The sequence below is a fragment of the Pimephales promelas genome, chromosome 23 (assembly GCF_988280905.1).
Source record: "Pimephales promelas chromosome 23, fPimPro1.hap1.1, whole genome shotgun sequence".
In the NCBI taxonomy this organism is placed as follows: domain Eukaryota; kingdom Metazoa; phylum Chordata; class Actinopteri; order Cypriniformes; family Leuciscidae; genus Pimephales; species Pimephales promelas.
The window spans coordinates 21,797,814-21,812,236 of NC_142791.1; the positions used below are offsets into that span (position 1 = coordinate 21,797,814).

At 36.9% G+C, this 14,423-nt stretch overlaps 2 protein-coding genes across 4 annotated transcripts in view; one reads left to right on the top strand and one right to left on the bottom strand.

Moving 5' to 3' along the window:
• Nucleotides 1-11,807, bottom strand: part of kdm2bb (lysine (K)-specific demethylase 2Bb) — a 44,583-nt gene extending 32,776 nt beyond the window's left edge. Inside the window, exons 1-7 of one of the 3 annotated variants that reach the window (XM_089126120.1) lie at nt 11,716-11,807; nt 7,269-7,413; nt 6,406-6,484; nt 6,277-6,323; nt 5,047-5,225; nt 4,383-4,489; nt 596-689 (exon numbers count right to left, since the gene is read on the bottom strand). In XM_089126120.1, the coding sequence (XP_088982246.1) occupies nt 596-689; nt 4,383-4,489; nt 5,047-5,225; nt 6,277-6,323; nt 6,406-6,484; nt 7,269-7,395 (633 nt within the window). In that variant the 5' untranslated portion in view covers nt 7,396-7,413; nt 11,716-11,807. Of the gene's footprint in view, nt 1-595; nt 690-2,600; nt 2,727-4,382; nt 4,490-5,046; nt 5,226-6,276; nt 6,324-6,405; nt 6,485-7,268; nt 7,414-7,921; nt 8,105-11,715 lie in introns of those variants that run through there. The other 2 variants (XM_039664356.2, XM_089126121.1) reach the window with 2 other exon arrangements.
• Nucleotides 9,115-12,594, top strand: orai1b (ORAI calcium release-activated calcium modulator 1b). Its single transcript, XM_039664362.2, has 2 exons — nt 9,115-9,382; nt 11,738-12,594. The coding sequence occupies exons 1-2, from the start codon at nt 9,248-9,250 to the stop codon at nt 12,284-12,286; spliced, it is 684 nt and encodes a 227-aa protein (XP_039520296.1). The 5' UTR covers nt 9,115-9,247; the 3' UTR covers nt 12,287-12,594.
• Nucleotides 12,595-14,423: the final 1,829 nt, after the last annotated feature.

Below are 14,423 nucleotides of genomic sequence, written 5' to 3' on the forward strand. Positions count from 1 at the left end.
TCTAGGACCCCCCAAAGCAAAGTCAAGACATCATAAAAGGTAATAATAGGACCCCTTTAACACTCATCATTTACGTCTGCAATTTAGTGTTTGTTTCTGTTGCTAATAATAATTACTAATAATATTTTTTACATAAAATGTTAATATTGTAATAATATTAAATAAATAAAAGCACTAAGGTATCAGATGTTTGGACCCCACTGTATGTCTAAAAATGTCTTTCAAGGGAAATTGATTCAATTCTCTGGTGAAAGCAGGAGGATTACATGACAGGGATAAACTCCTACAACTATTCCTAGAAGTTCCTTTAGTCATACATGTGTCACTCTCGTCTTGCACACGCCGACACTCATTCGACCTTTCAGAGCAGATATTATTTGATACCCTCCAGCAAACGTGCACACACATACACATACACAAGCACAAATTCTGCTGACACTGCAGCTGTGATGCAACAATGCAAACAGGGAAGAGATTCATTTACAAGGCCTCTAGATACCTGATCTTTACAGACCACAGGCAGTGACAATCCTGAAGCGCTCAAACCCATGGGCCATAATAATAGCAAAAGCAGCCTTAACTACCAAACACTTACCTTCCTTCCTTTGAAGACATGATACCATACCGATGTGCCGCCGAAGTCAATGTGGAAGTCAGTGAAACAGCCTTTTACACTCATCAGACAGTATCTACAGAGAGAGAGAGAGAGAGAAAGAGGGAAAGTACAAGGGTGATTAACAACATCTGCGTAAATAGAGAAGCACGATAAATCCCTAATGTGGTTTATAAGTCCTGACAAAAAAGATTGCATTTGCTAACTGGGAGTAACCACACCATGAGAATGTTCAACTCCCGACTCAAAATTAATATTTCCTTCAAAACCACATACAGTGGAATTTCCCCTTCTCAATCAACAGCACTATCAAAGCACAGCGAAATATTTTGACATTAAAAAAAATCGTATTATCATGTTCAGCAATAAATCGAGGCTATTATCTCTTTTGTGGACAGAACATACAGAACGATATCATAGACGTGGGTTTGTTTCAGATAAAGCCGTCTCAGCACCAGGACAGGGATGGAAGCTATTTGCGGCGTATGCATTTGTCATCCGCAGCGTTTAGCAAGGAGTGAAATTAATCAAACCCCAAACAGCCACGGTGTCTGGTAAAAATCTGTCCCACTGAGCAGGGAGAAGAAGAAAGCGAAGAAATCAGTTAGCTCTAATGAGCAAAAGGCATCGCTCACTGCAGGGCATCTTGAACTAAAAAAATGATTAGGCATCAATCTCGGTGCAAACCCAGATGGTTGAGGGCTTGAAAAATGAGACTTCTAAATTTAGGGTCACCAAAGTATGGTTTTCACGACGGTTAGACATGCGATGGAGAGTTTAATTATTATCAGACACTTTTTGCATATGGTCTTTGCACTTCAGACCGTGTCAGCCGAAGTTCCATCAGCATAAATGTCAGATGATGTCACTACAGATGACATCATGTTACAGCATCAACAAACAAGCACAAGGAGCACTTTGCTTCCAGATGTTTTCCAAAATAAGCCAAAATCAAATGACTTAGACTCACTGACTGCAGGCTGCAGAAGGTAACACTAGGGTAATACCTTGCAACCTGAACCCTCAGCGGTTACATCCTATAATTGGAGCTCTAAGATGAAAGGTTATGAATAAATAATCAATGTCTAAATAGTGCCCTCACAGAGGAACTAATAATGCAGTCTGGCCATTTTTTATGGATTTAAAAGACCTTATATTATCACGGAAATCATGACATAATTATTTATCGTAAAAAAATATATATATATAAAAATCACGTAATGCTAAGATCATTTTAATAATCAGAATTTAAATAAAAACAAATACATATAAAATATAAATATTTCAATATTACTACATTTAATAAAAACAATTTTAACCTTATGAAATATTTACATTTTTATTTTACATTAATAGATTTTACAAAAGTTTTTAATATTTATACAAATTTATAAAATCACATTAACATTAATATGAAATATTAGAACGTATATATATATATATACTGTTTATTATACACATTATACATACAGTATGTATTATACATATTATATATATTATACAATCTCCTGCCATATCTGTTTTTATTTTGTGCAGACTTGCATTTTCAGTCTACTTGAGCTGCATTTCAGATTCTATACGTGTATACGTGCATAATGACACCTAGGCAGAAAGAAAGGCAGTCAATCCTTCTGTTATATGAACACAGATTTCTCAAACTGTGTATTTAGTATTTTAAACCGTGACCGCTGCAGCCGGTGTCATTCATCCCACAGAGTAGTCAGCGAGGGGGATGACGCACCGAAGCAGCCAAAACAAAACTATAACCTTGATGTGCACAAACATGCTCCGTGAGCTTATAAAATATCACACCACACATGCAACCCTCTCAAACATTTATTTCACCAGACCACATGACCACAAATGAATGCTCACACTTTCATAAAACAAGTTCACCAAACTATACTAGAACTAAAAATCCTAACGGGACCTCTAAAGGATTATTTGCATTCTCATGCCATAGTTTTCAGTGAAATAAAAGACATACCCAATAGATTTTCATCCCCATTTGAGACACTTCACTGTTCTGACATCTGCCCATGCAACCCAAAAGAAGAGAAGTGAACTGACTTTTAGCGTTGAATTCTTCCTTTTTAAAGAGCTCCATGAATACAGAGTGGAGGGAGTCAATGGGAAAGTGAGAAAAGAGAGAAAGAGAGTGGGCTTTCCTGTGCAGGAAATAGTCCTATGCCATATTCTGATTGGCCGAGGAGGATTCATTGGGATACTGCAGCAGCCTGTGAAGATCCGCCTCTTCTCTGCATCAGAAGTGTGCTGCCTAGCAACCTGATGCAGTCACAGCCAGCTGCAGGCGGAAGAAATGCGCAGCATGCGCCGTGGAGAAAAGCAGGGGACTGTGGGAAATGAGCAGACCTCATCTGGGACTAATGCAGGATGTCAAGAGAACCGTTTTTAGACTGACTCAAGCTTTGACTGTCAAAATTGAGCCGCGTAGAACAGCCAAAACACTTGCCAATTTATGAAAATGTACTTCAACTAAGTGGACACTGAAATAAGGCTGTCAAAATGGCTGAAACGTTCTAATTTTACACTGAAATATTACAAATATTAGAATTTAAAAAGGTATGATTTCAGTTAGGGGGAGAAGCTTTTGGTTCGTCTCCTGTGGCCACAAGAGGATGCAATGATCAAAATACAAAACAAAAACTGAACAAAAAAAGTGCATAACATTTAAAGTAATGTTTAGAAATCAAATGCAATTTCGTAAATTGCAAACAATTGTGCATTCATGCATAGTTTAATACAAAGAGCCGAAGCCCCGATCACACAGAGTATTTTTTATTTTTTTGCGTTTAAAAACATGAGATGCAAATGCAATGGAAAGGTAAAAAATGTGTCAAGTGCATGTTTATATGGAAAAGCAGCTCAGAAAATGCATTTTGTGTGACCTGCTTGGTTGCAAGATCTTCTTCTCTGTATTGAATTGCTCTATTTCTGCATTGTTTTGAATGAACCGCGCAGCAGCGTCACATCAAGCGGGTTCAACTGGATAAGCTAAGAAAAACATTCAAACGCAACAACTGGTAGCACTTTATTTTACAGTCCTGTTCCCCATGTACATAGTCATTACCCAGTTATTGTAATTACTATAATATTATGTACTAACCCTGAACCTACACCTAAACCTAACCCATGTAGTTACATTATATAACACAGTACTTTCTTAGGTAAGTACACATAAGTGCACGTACTGTTAAATAAAATACAACCCAACAACATCATTTGAATCTCGAGCGCCACTAATAAGGCTGCCTAAAACGAAACACCGAAAATTCACTGTTTTTGCATTCTAATGTGGATTTTGTTTTTAAAATCGATAAATATTGGAAATTCGATTTTTAATTTGACAGCCCTACACTGAAACACCAAATAAAATAGGAACAATAATGGTCATTGTTACTATAAATGTTTGCATAATTACATGCAACTAACCCTAAACCAAATCCTACCCTAACTCTATAGTAAGTTCACGTGGTTAATTAATATTACTCGTAATTACTCAATTAAATGCATTAAAAAAAAACAGGGACACATTAAAAAAAAAAGTGTTACCCAATAATTATTATTTCCAAACAAGTTTCCCCAAAGACGTTCCTCCCGCCAAACCGACACTGACTTACAGACACAAACTACCATTTACAAAGCCTAACCTGTCTGTACTTTTTCAGAGTGTGTCCTGAGAAATCCCAGGCAAAGCAATGGCTTTTAAATGTTATTTGTTTCCCCCAAAATAATCATTAAATGTTACCTCTGAACTTTGGGATATTTCATCTCAGACATGACGTTTGTGGCTTCAGTTTGTTTCTGCTTAAGATGCAGTGGCCACATATTGTCCACCCAGTCCACCAGATCCACCTGAAGAAAAACAGAAATAAAATTATCCCTTTGATGAAACTGAAGTGATCCCAACCCTATACCTGAACAGAAACCTCCCAACACTCCTTGCTGATATAAAGACTCATCTGTAACTTTTAAAAGAGAGATAACATAAAAAAAAATGATGTACTACTTGATTTAATGTAAATAGTATTTTCTTCCCTATTGTGACATATATCTGAAACGGCTTCTCGAACAAGAAATAATGCAGGGCAGGACTTGATTTCGTCCATCAGAAAATTGATTGGATCATTGGATGGTTGTGGTTTGCTATTGGTGGATCTCATGTGAGTGACAGGTTGCCCCGCCCTCACGGCAGTTACCACATCATCAGAGAAGAGGTATGGTTGCAAGAGGGAAAAGTTGTTATTTTGATTAAAGATTCCGAGGACACATGAATTAATGTGACACAATGTGTACAGACAATTTAAAATAAACTGCAATATTCCATAAAAAAAAAGGAAATGTCATGTTGAAAAGTGACTCATCAATGCGAAAGACAACACAGTTCAGTTTGTAACTAACTGGCTCCTTACCACCGTAGGTCTCTTGATTAAGTTCTCCAGTTTGGTGTGACTGAACTCTAGGCTGATGACGTTGAACAGCTTGTCGCGCTCATCCTCGGGCGTCTCATAGTAGCGGACGAATTGCGCCATGCTCATCTCGGAGCCCTTCTGCGTACTAACGTCCATCACATCAACATTCCGTCTGCTGCCTGAAGGTCCATGCAGAATTATTGAAAAAAACAAAAGTTATTTCTAATCAATCTTTAAGTTAAATAAGTTATTTGTTGTTAAAGTGCGATGAATTATACTGGTAACAGAATAATTAACCTCATATCAAATCATTATTAAAGGAAAGTTTAGTTATTTTATCGACCCAGGTGCATCGAATCAGATGCCATGGACTATATTGAGTTGCAGTTGCATAACATCACCACCAGAGGACGTAAGAGAAAAAGAATCAAAAGGTTGTTATGAGTACATCAAAGTCCTGTTCATGCATTAGACACGGACAATATAAAATTGAAGAAGTCCCAGACACTGTTAATATAATGGAAGCAGGTTTTGAAGTCTATTATGCTCACCATTCATGCTGTGAAATATCCTTATAGTTTAAAAATAACTGTTTTCTATTACGAAATTCCGCTAAATGGATTTTTCACACAAAAATTAAAATTCTGTCATTATTATTCACCCTCATTCCAAACCCGTAAGACTTTTGTTCATATTCAGAACATAAATGAAGATATTTTTGATAAAATCCTCCATTGGCAGCTACACAAATGACACTTTGACATTTCTCACATGTCGAGCGAACATGCTTGAGCTTCCGTTTACCACAACTGATGTGTGAGCTTTCGATGTTTATATGTGAATAAAAGCCTAATTTCAGTGTTCATCATATAAAGCGATCGAGTCTCTTCAGAAAATTTGGACTAAACCGCTCGATTCATATGAATCAGTTTTATGATCTCTTTATGAACTTTTTGAAGAGTCAAGTGTCAGATGCGTAGCTGTCAATGGGGGGACAGAGATCTCAGATTTTATCAAAAAGATCTTTATTTGTGTTCTGAAGACAAACAAAAAAAAATGTCTCATTTCTCAAATTTTCTCAAAATTTTTATTTTAGGGGGAACTATCCCTTTAATAAAGCGTATCAATCATATAAACTGAGTACAGTTACCATTAAATCCAACGACTGCAACTGTTTAGATGAGAATGTGAAGAAAATAAAAGACAAATGTAATGTAATAGTGTACTTACCAACCAAACCCTTGATTTCACTTACAGTAAATTCTGGATCCGGCATTCTGTAGTAGATTGAACAATCCAGATAAGCGATTTGAAATGTAAAAGGTATGGATCCATGTGAAATCAATCACTTTGTCTTACCTAATTCCCAGTCCATTTTTGGCTTTAAATATGAGTGGGGTTCGGAGAGCCTCTCTTTGAACATATTCATAGGTAAAATCTAGGATGGTATAAAAGGAATGGTTGCTAAAAGTTAAGAATGTTTCAATAAAACAGTGACAGCAATAATATGGAGTGCACAAAAATATTACTTGTAAATAAAGGAATTATACAGGCTACACAAGCTATCAAGACTCTGGACATGTCTACTCATTCTTTATTATGGCTATTTACCACATTTTAACACAATACTAAAGTCGTCAAAACTATGAAACAACTCAAAATGGCAGATTGGGAATTACATAGTTGCCAAATAATGTTAAACAATGTATGTATATTTAACATATATTTACATATATTCCAAAAGACAAGGATAAAAACATAATTTAAACAAATTATCCTGTTCAAAAAGTGGACATTTGCTTGGTTCTTAATATCATGCATCTTTAAGGTATTTTTAATAAGAAATGTCTACTCTGTCACCATTAACTATTTAAAGTAATAATGAAAAAATAAAAAATAAATGTTGTAATTAATATTAATATAATTATTGCTTTAATGTGGATTGTAAATCATTAACTATTTAAAGTCCTAATTCATTATTATTATTATTATTATTATATTAATGATTATATTATTTTTTAAATATATATTTTTTTACTTGTGTAATTTTAACTGAACTGAAATACAAGTAGCCTATAATTTAAAAAAAAATAAGATATTATAATCTTAAATATTGTTCTAAATCTTCTGTTGGCACCTGCAACAGAAGAATAAAAACTCCAATATTTAAGATTCCAATAAATATCATGTGCAATAAACAGCAAAATGCTCCAAAAAAGTACCTTTTCCGTCCATATGCTGAACAAGTTCATTGTTGTATAAATTGCTCTCAAGTTTGTCCTCCAAGCTGAAGCCCCTGATGTTTGTGATTTCCTCCACATCTGACAAATCCTCGTTCTCATCGTACATCCTTCTGCAGATTGAGCGCTGGACGAAATGAACATATGATGAAGAGGAAGATGAAGATAACAACCTGTCTCATTCTGTGATCGGATAAGAGATATCACGCTGCTCTGGGATGTTATATCATTCTCACGCATGTCAAATTCCACATCCAGGCCTTAATCTTAATCTTCGACCATATCTTACGTTACAGCTATTATATAATTAATACATGTCAAAGCAGCGCGAACGAGTTAAACTTCCCGATGAACATTAGACACGAGGTTTGCAGGGCAACAATGTGTCCCGTTTCGCACGAGCGTCTCTAAATGGAGCATCTTGCTCTCTTTGTAATTTTACGAAACATGTGTCCTTTCCTGTTTACCATTACAACGTTATTGCGTTTAGCCTATTAATGTGGCGTATGTCGCACTAGAGTGTCGAATTGGAGGGATTCGCCCCGACTCAGGCCACTAAACACAATGCATATCGATGTGAGACTGAAATTCCCCATTTAAAACGAGTCTTCGAGAGGACAGCTTCAACTACACACCAGTTTGCGTCCGGATTCCGCACACGCCTCCATGTTCGAGCCTTTCGTCCGTCTTAATTCCCTCAGCGATTTATCTGGACCATATTTAACGCGTAAAGTTGTGCGCACTTTGATTGCTTGTATAGAAAACTAAAGTAGGAACCATTTTTGTGTAGTGCACCGTGACGTCACGGTCAACAGAATCAAAACATTGCAGAAACGTCACGCGGATGGTGTTTATGAGGGGCAAAACAATATCCGTTTTTTTCTAAGTAGTTATCAGAATGGCATTTTTATTTTTTCAAATCATGTAGAAATTGTTTGTTTTTTGTTTTTGTTTTTGGAGGGAGTCAGAATTCATCTTTCTTTCTTCTGTTTGGCACGCGCGCTCCTGCACGGTGCACGCGCTGCAGCTGCAAGCTCGTGCATTTGCTTCATCAACAAGACTACACTCCACTAGTGCAATAATTACATAACATATTTGAACCTTTTGAATCTATTTTTAAATCAGAAATATTTTGACAGTCATATTATTCTTTATACATAATTTCTGTTATATTTAACAGAGTTTAACAGAGTATAGCTTGGGGTCAACTTTTATAATGTATTTTGCTAACTACTAGATATAACCCCCCCCCCCCCCCCCCCCCCGCCCCCAATTGTGTTTATATAATAACATAATTAACTAAAACATTATGACTGATGACAGAGTTGACATAATTTGGGGACAACAAAGTTTTATATATAAAGCATAATGGTGACGATAATAAAATAAATACTTAAAAAAATATTTGTATAATTTTTTTGATCAAAATGTGCGAGTTTGTCAATATAGCAAGGAGGAACAGGCCAAATGCATCCTCCTGACAAATAAACAAAACATAAAATCAAAGTTTCTGCTGATGTGTTGAGAAAATGTAGTTATACGTTATTATAGCAATTAGTTATTCATTTTACGAATAAAGGGACACAAATTACATTATTTGTAGATTTTTTTTTTTTACAATAATAACTAGAACAACAACAAAAATTAATAATAATACATATTATTATTATTTTGTTCAAATCTTAAATTCGAGATTTTCACCCACAAAATCAGGTCTGACATGAGACATGAGAAATAGAAATTCTGCTAGAATGTAATTTTTATTTTTATTTTGTGGCTATTAATTATGTCTATCGGTCAGTTTAATGGGTTCTTCTAACATGGGTTCTAATAAAGTATCCGCGTTGTCGCGGAGGCTTGTGGGTAATGTCTTCACGATGCATCCAGTTTCACTTGAGCAAGCCAGCTGACGGTCGCACGCGCAATGCTCCGGTTCCGCTGAATCTCTCTGATAGTCTCTGATGATCTCCCCTCAGATGAACATGAGTCGGAGCGAGCATTCATTGCAGGCTCTGTCCTGGAGAAAGCTTTATCTGAGCAGAGCCAAACTCAAAGCGTCCAGTCGCACGTCTGCTCTTTTATCCGGTTTCGCAATGGTGAGTTGCTTTTCGTGCCTGCTGTTTATTTAGTGCTGATAGTGTTCAGTTTAAACACCGGGTTGTTAAAGAGAAAAGCGCGTGTTTAGTAATATTGTGTAAGTTAAAGCGGAAGATTTTAGTTTCAATGGCGCAGGACTCGAGTCTTTGGTGCATCTGCAATCTCAAACTGTCAGCCACAGTTGTTTAGCTTGTGCTAATGCTCAGCTAGATTCTGTAAGCGTTTATGCACGGCTGCAGTTGTCACTTATGAAGTTGCTTATAAAGAGCATCACGAGAAGCATAATACCGGATGATACCCGGATGCAGAAAAAAAATCTTAAAAACTTCTGAGGGTTTCCACTGCAGTGCATATTAATTCAGTTTTAAAGCGATTTTTGAGAAATCTTATAAAATTAATACTTGCACACGTCCAACTTGAAGTGAGCATGAGATCATCATTAGAATCTTATCACCTAAATGCACTTTAGCACTTTTAGTTTTTTTTTAATAAATTATAACAGCATATCTATTAGAAGTTTACATGTATCTCTCATTTCTCAGATAGATAGATAAGCTGAAAAAACTACTACTATGTCCTGAGAAGGAAGAGTTCAATTTTAATAACATTTCTTAAAATATTGTGTGTGTATATATATATATATATGTGTGTGTGTGTGTGTGTGTGTGTGTGTGTGTGTGTGTGTGTGTGTGTGTGTGTGTGTGTGCGTGTGTGTGTGTGTGTGTGTGTGTGTGTGTGTGTGTGTGTATGTGTGTGTGTGTATGTGTGTGTGTGTGTGTATAGCTATTTAAATGTATAAAATAAATGAAGTAATATAAATTAAGTATATAATTATGTTCCTTAAATATGTAATTAAAAAATATATATAATTCTCACCAGGGCCTGAAATTAACTTTTTCGGCCACCGGCCACTGTGGCAGGTGGATTTAAAAATTCACCTGCCACAGAGACTTTTTACCAGCCACTTTTTTTTTTTTTTGCCTCAGCCAAAAAATGGCTGGTAAAAAGAACAATATTGTGAAATTCCTGTTTTTTTTTCCCACCTTTATATAAAGGTGAAAAAAATGGGAATTTCACAATATTGTTCTTTCACTTGTAAGAATACACATTTAAGTGCTGTCAAGTAATAATAATAACTCTAAGAACCTACATTTAAAAAAAAAAAAATCTTTTTATTAATTGATTTTGACACTCACACTCATATATAGGCTAGTATAGGCTATATAGTATATACTCAACAGATAGACCTACCGCAGCTCGTATGTAAACAAATCACACGTGGCTGTGTTGATGGCTGATTTAGTCACGTAGACAGATCCTGAAAGCTTTTAGTTACAGCGTTCAGGAACCGTTACTATGAACTAAATTAATATTGTTATTACTGGTAAAGTTACCGGGTACCAGATATTTTTTTACTGGTTCCCAACTCCCAACATGCACAGTTGCACACGCACACACATCTGTGCAACTGTCATTGTACTGTAGGCTACGTCAGCGTTACATTATCTCATCCCATCTCACCAACAGTTTAATACTCGCACATCCAAACGTAGTCAGAAAAGGGCTTCGTCTTCTTCTGATCGCATGAACGTTACGAAACAACTGTCGCTGTCATAAATCAGCCGCTCACGAACCTTGCCATTGCCGCCAATTGTCCACTTTGTATTAAAATGTCTACTTTTACTTTTCTTTTTCTCATCCTCATCTTTTTGTTGGTTGTTTGTTTCAGCTGGCCTCTTTACCCCAGTAATGTGCCGCCACATTTTAGCTAAAGTCAAACGCAATAGCGTTAGTTGAAATGTAAAAATCCTAATGAATCACTCAATTCTCATTGGCTACCTGCCAATGTGGCAGGTAGATTGACAGTGTTACCCGCCAATAGAAAAATTCACCCGCATTTGGCAGGTGGTCGGGTGTTAATTTCAGGCCCTGATTCTCACTATACATGCATACATAAAGGTATTAATATTATTTATATTACATACATTTTGATTATTTTGTCAGTACATTAAAAATTGTTGTCTAACTCTAATGGTGTTGTTGAAAATTACATTTATGCATTAGAAAATCAGTTTAAACCCTTCATTAATTCATCATTGTGAATGCTAGATTTCTTAACAGATTTGTGGGTAACACTTTACAAGAAGGTTTCGTTAACATTAGTTAACATGAACTTATAATGAACTGCACTATCTTAGTTCATGTTAATTTCAACATTACTAATGCAATATTAAAATCAAAAGTTGTATCTGTTAACATTAGTTAATGCACAGTGAACTGTAACAATTGCTAATTGTTAGTTCATGTTAGGTAACCTAAAAACCCGTTTTACCTGTTTTCCGTTCGTTCAACAGGTGGCCATGGTGGAAGTACAACTTGACAGCAATCACGACTATCCACCAGGACTGCTCATCGCTTTCAGCGCTTGCACCACTGTGTTGGTGGCCGTCCACCTGTTCGCCCTCATGGTGAGCACCTGTATCCTCCCGAACATCGAAGCGGTCAGCAACGTGCACAACCTCAACTCGGTGAAGGAGTCTCCTCATGAGAGAATGCATCGCCACATCGAGCTGGCCTGGGCTTTTTCCACAGTCATTGGGACGTTGCTCTTCCTGGCCGAGGTGGTCCTGCTGTGCTGGGTCAAGTTTTTGCCCATTAAGCCGAAAGACCAGAAAAATGGTACTATATCCGCCGGGGTGGCCGCTGCGATCACGTCTACCTCCATCATGGTGCCTTTCGGCTTTATTTTTATCGTCTTCGCTGTGCATTTCTACCGCTCGCTGGTCAGCCACAAGACCGACAGGCAGTTTCAAGAGTTAGAAGAGTTGGAGGACTTACAGAACGAACTGGATCATAGAGGGGAGGCGTCGACCTTACAGTCTCCCAGTTCCCTTTACCCCTAGTTTTGAGTTTGGGAAAGAGCTTCTGTTAATATTTTAGGTTTGTCAAGTGTTGCAACACATCGTGTTTTTGACCATGGTATTGATCTTTGTCGCATGTGGACACCGAAGCGTCCAGTTTTGTACACTGTTTGTGCTAGATTTAATGAGATCAGACTCAGACTCTACAACTGTGAAAGCATGCACTGCATGTTTTATGGATATTTTGTTTTAAAGTGCACCTATTATGCTATTTTAAAGATTCCTGATTTTGTTTAGGATGTCTCCTACAAAAGGTTTACATGCCAAGGTATTAAATACATATATATACATTGCAGTATCCCCTCTTTTCTCATCTGAAATGGTTCTTGTGAAGGATTTGGTCTCTTTAAACCCCTCCTTTCCGAGCTCCTGCTCTGTTTTGATTGGTCAGATGGCCCAGTCTATTGTGATTGGTTTACTCTGTTCTGATTGGTCAGATGGCCCAGTCTATTGTGATTGGTTTACTCTGTTCTGATTGGTCAGATGGCCCAGTCTATTGTGATTGGTTTACTCTGTTCTGATTGGTCAGATGGCCCAGTCTATTGTGATGGGTTTTACTCTGTTCTGATTGGTCAGATGGCCCAGTCTATTGTGGTTGGTTTACTCGTTTCTGATTGGTCTGATGACCCATATTGTTGTGATTGGTCTACTTTCCTCTGATTGGTCAGATGGCCCAGTCTGTTGTGATTGGTTTACTCTGTTCTGATTGGTCAGGGCCCTGTACCATGATGGTAGTTGAACAAACTCAAGGTTGCAGGATTAGTTTCGAGTTGACAAAACCAAACCAATCCAACCAGGCTTTGTTGGTACCATGATGCTGATCATCAACTTTCTTTGTCAACTCAGGCTTTGATCTTGAGTTTAGGAGTTTAGGTGTGACATCAGTAGCGAACAGCCAATCACACGCTGAGAAAGAGTGAAACTCATTCAAAACTCATTGAAATTAATTTCTTGTGAGAGAAGTAGCACAATTCACTTATATATAGAGAAAATTGAACATTTAAGCTCAAGTGTCATTTTATAGCTTCATTTATTGATTCTAAAGCGTATTTATATTACCTTTATATACGTATTCATTTAAAATATGAGTAATCACAATTGATGAACTGAAATTGTACATGTGAGATTGTTTAAGGGTATATTAATTACAGAAATAATTTCTAAATCATACAAATTTATTTACTAAAAGCCATGATTTTGTCTTTTAAAATCATTTGCTGTGTAGTGACCTTTAATTTGGAGTGGAAACAGGTGGAGTGACTTTATCGCGTCAGACATGTGTCACTTTGCTCACAGCTGATTGGTCCAATTTCGGTTTGCAACCTCTTACCTGAAACATAACCTGTCCCGGACCAGGTTAGCTGTGGAGCGTAAGCTACTATGGCGATGAACACTGCTTAAAGCCAAACCATTTTCATGGTACATAAAACCCAGGGTTGGCGCAAACTAAACTGAAGCTGGCTAGCCACCTAAACCGGCTTCATGGTATAGGCCCCAGATGACCCAGTCTGTTGTGATTGGTCTACTCTGCTCTGATTGGTCAGCTACAACTATAGTGTTTGAAGGGCAAATCAAAGTAGATGTTGTTCGATGAAGAATTGGCTGGTATTATGAAATTGTGTTACAAAACTACATAGATTTGTGCAGAAAATTAGACCGCAATTATTTGCGACTTATTTCAGGGAGTTCAAAACCGGTTCTCACTTGTAGGGAGACAACAACTCCATTTATCGTGCATTTTGATCTTTGAAACTTTTCTGACCTTTTACATTCACAAACAGCTGTATTACACTCTACATGAATAGTTCTATTCGAAAAAGCATAATAGGGGCACTTTAATTTTTTCCTCTTCTTAATACACCACAGGGAAAATCCTTTATTTCAGAATGGCAGCTGTGCCAATTTGTTAATTACAAGATTTCTATTTTCACACAAGGCAAGCTACATTCTTACAGGGACAATTTCATGTTAACTTGACCAAATAATTGTTGATGCTTTCTGAATCAGGGCTTTGCTGTTGAACAGCTGAATCAAAACCCCAAAAAACATAGTCTTATTCATGCTTCATTGTTTTCTTAAATAAAGCCCCCTGCATGAGCACATCTTTAGTTCAAAGAAA

Excerpts from the sequence above, each read along its gene's own strand:
- orai1b (XM_039664362.2), top strand. The coding sequence starts at position 9,248 with ATGATCTCCCCTCAGATGAACATGAGTCGGAGCGAGCATTCATTGCAG. Across the intron at positions 9,383-11,737 it reads TTTTATCCGGTTTCGCAATG|GTGGCCATGGTGGAAGTACA; the intron begins GTGAGTTGCTTT and ends TTCGTTCAACAG.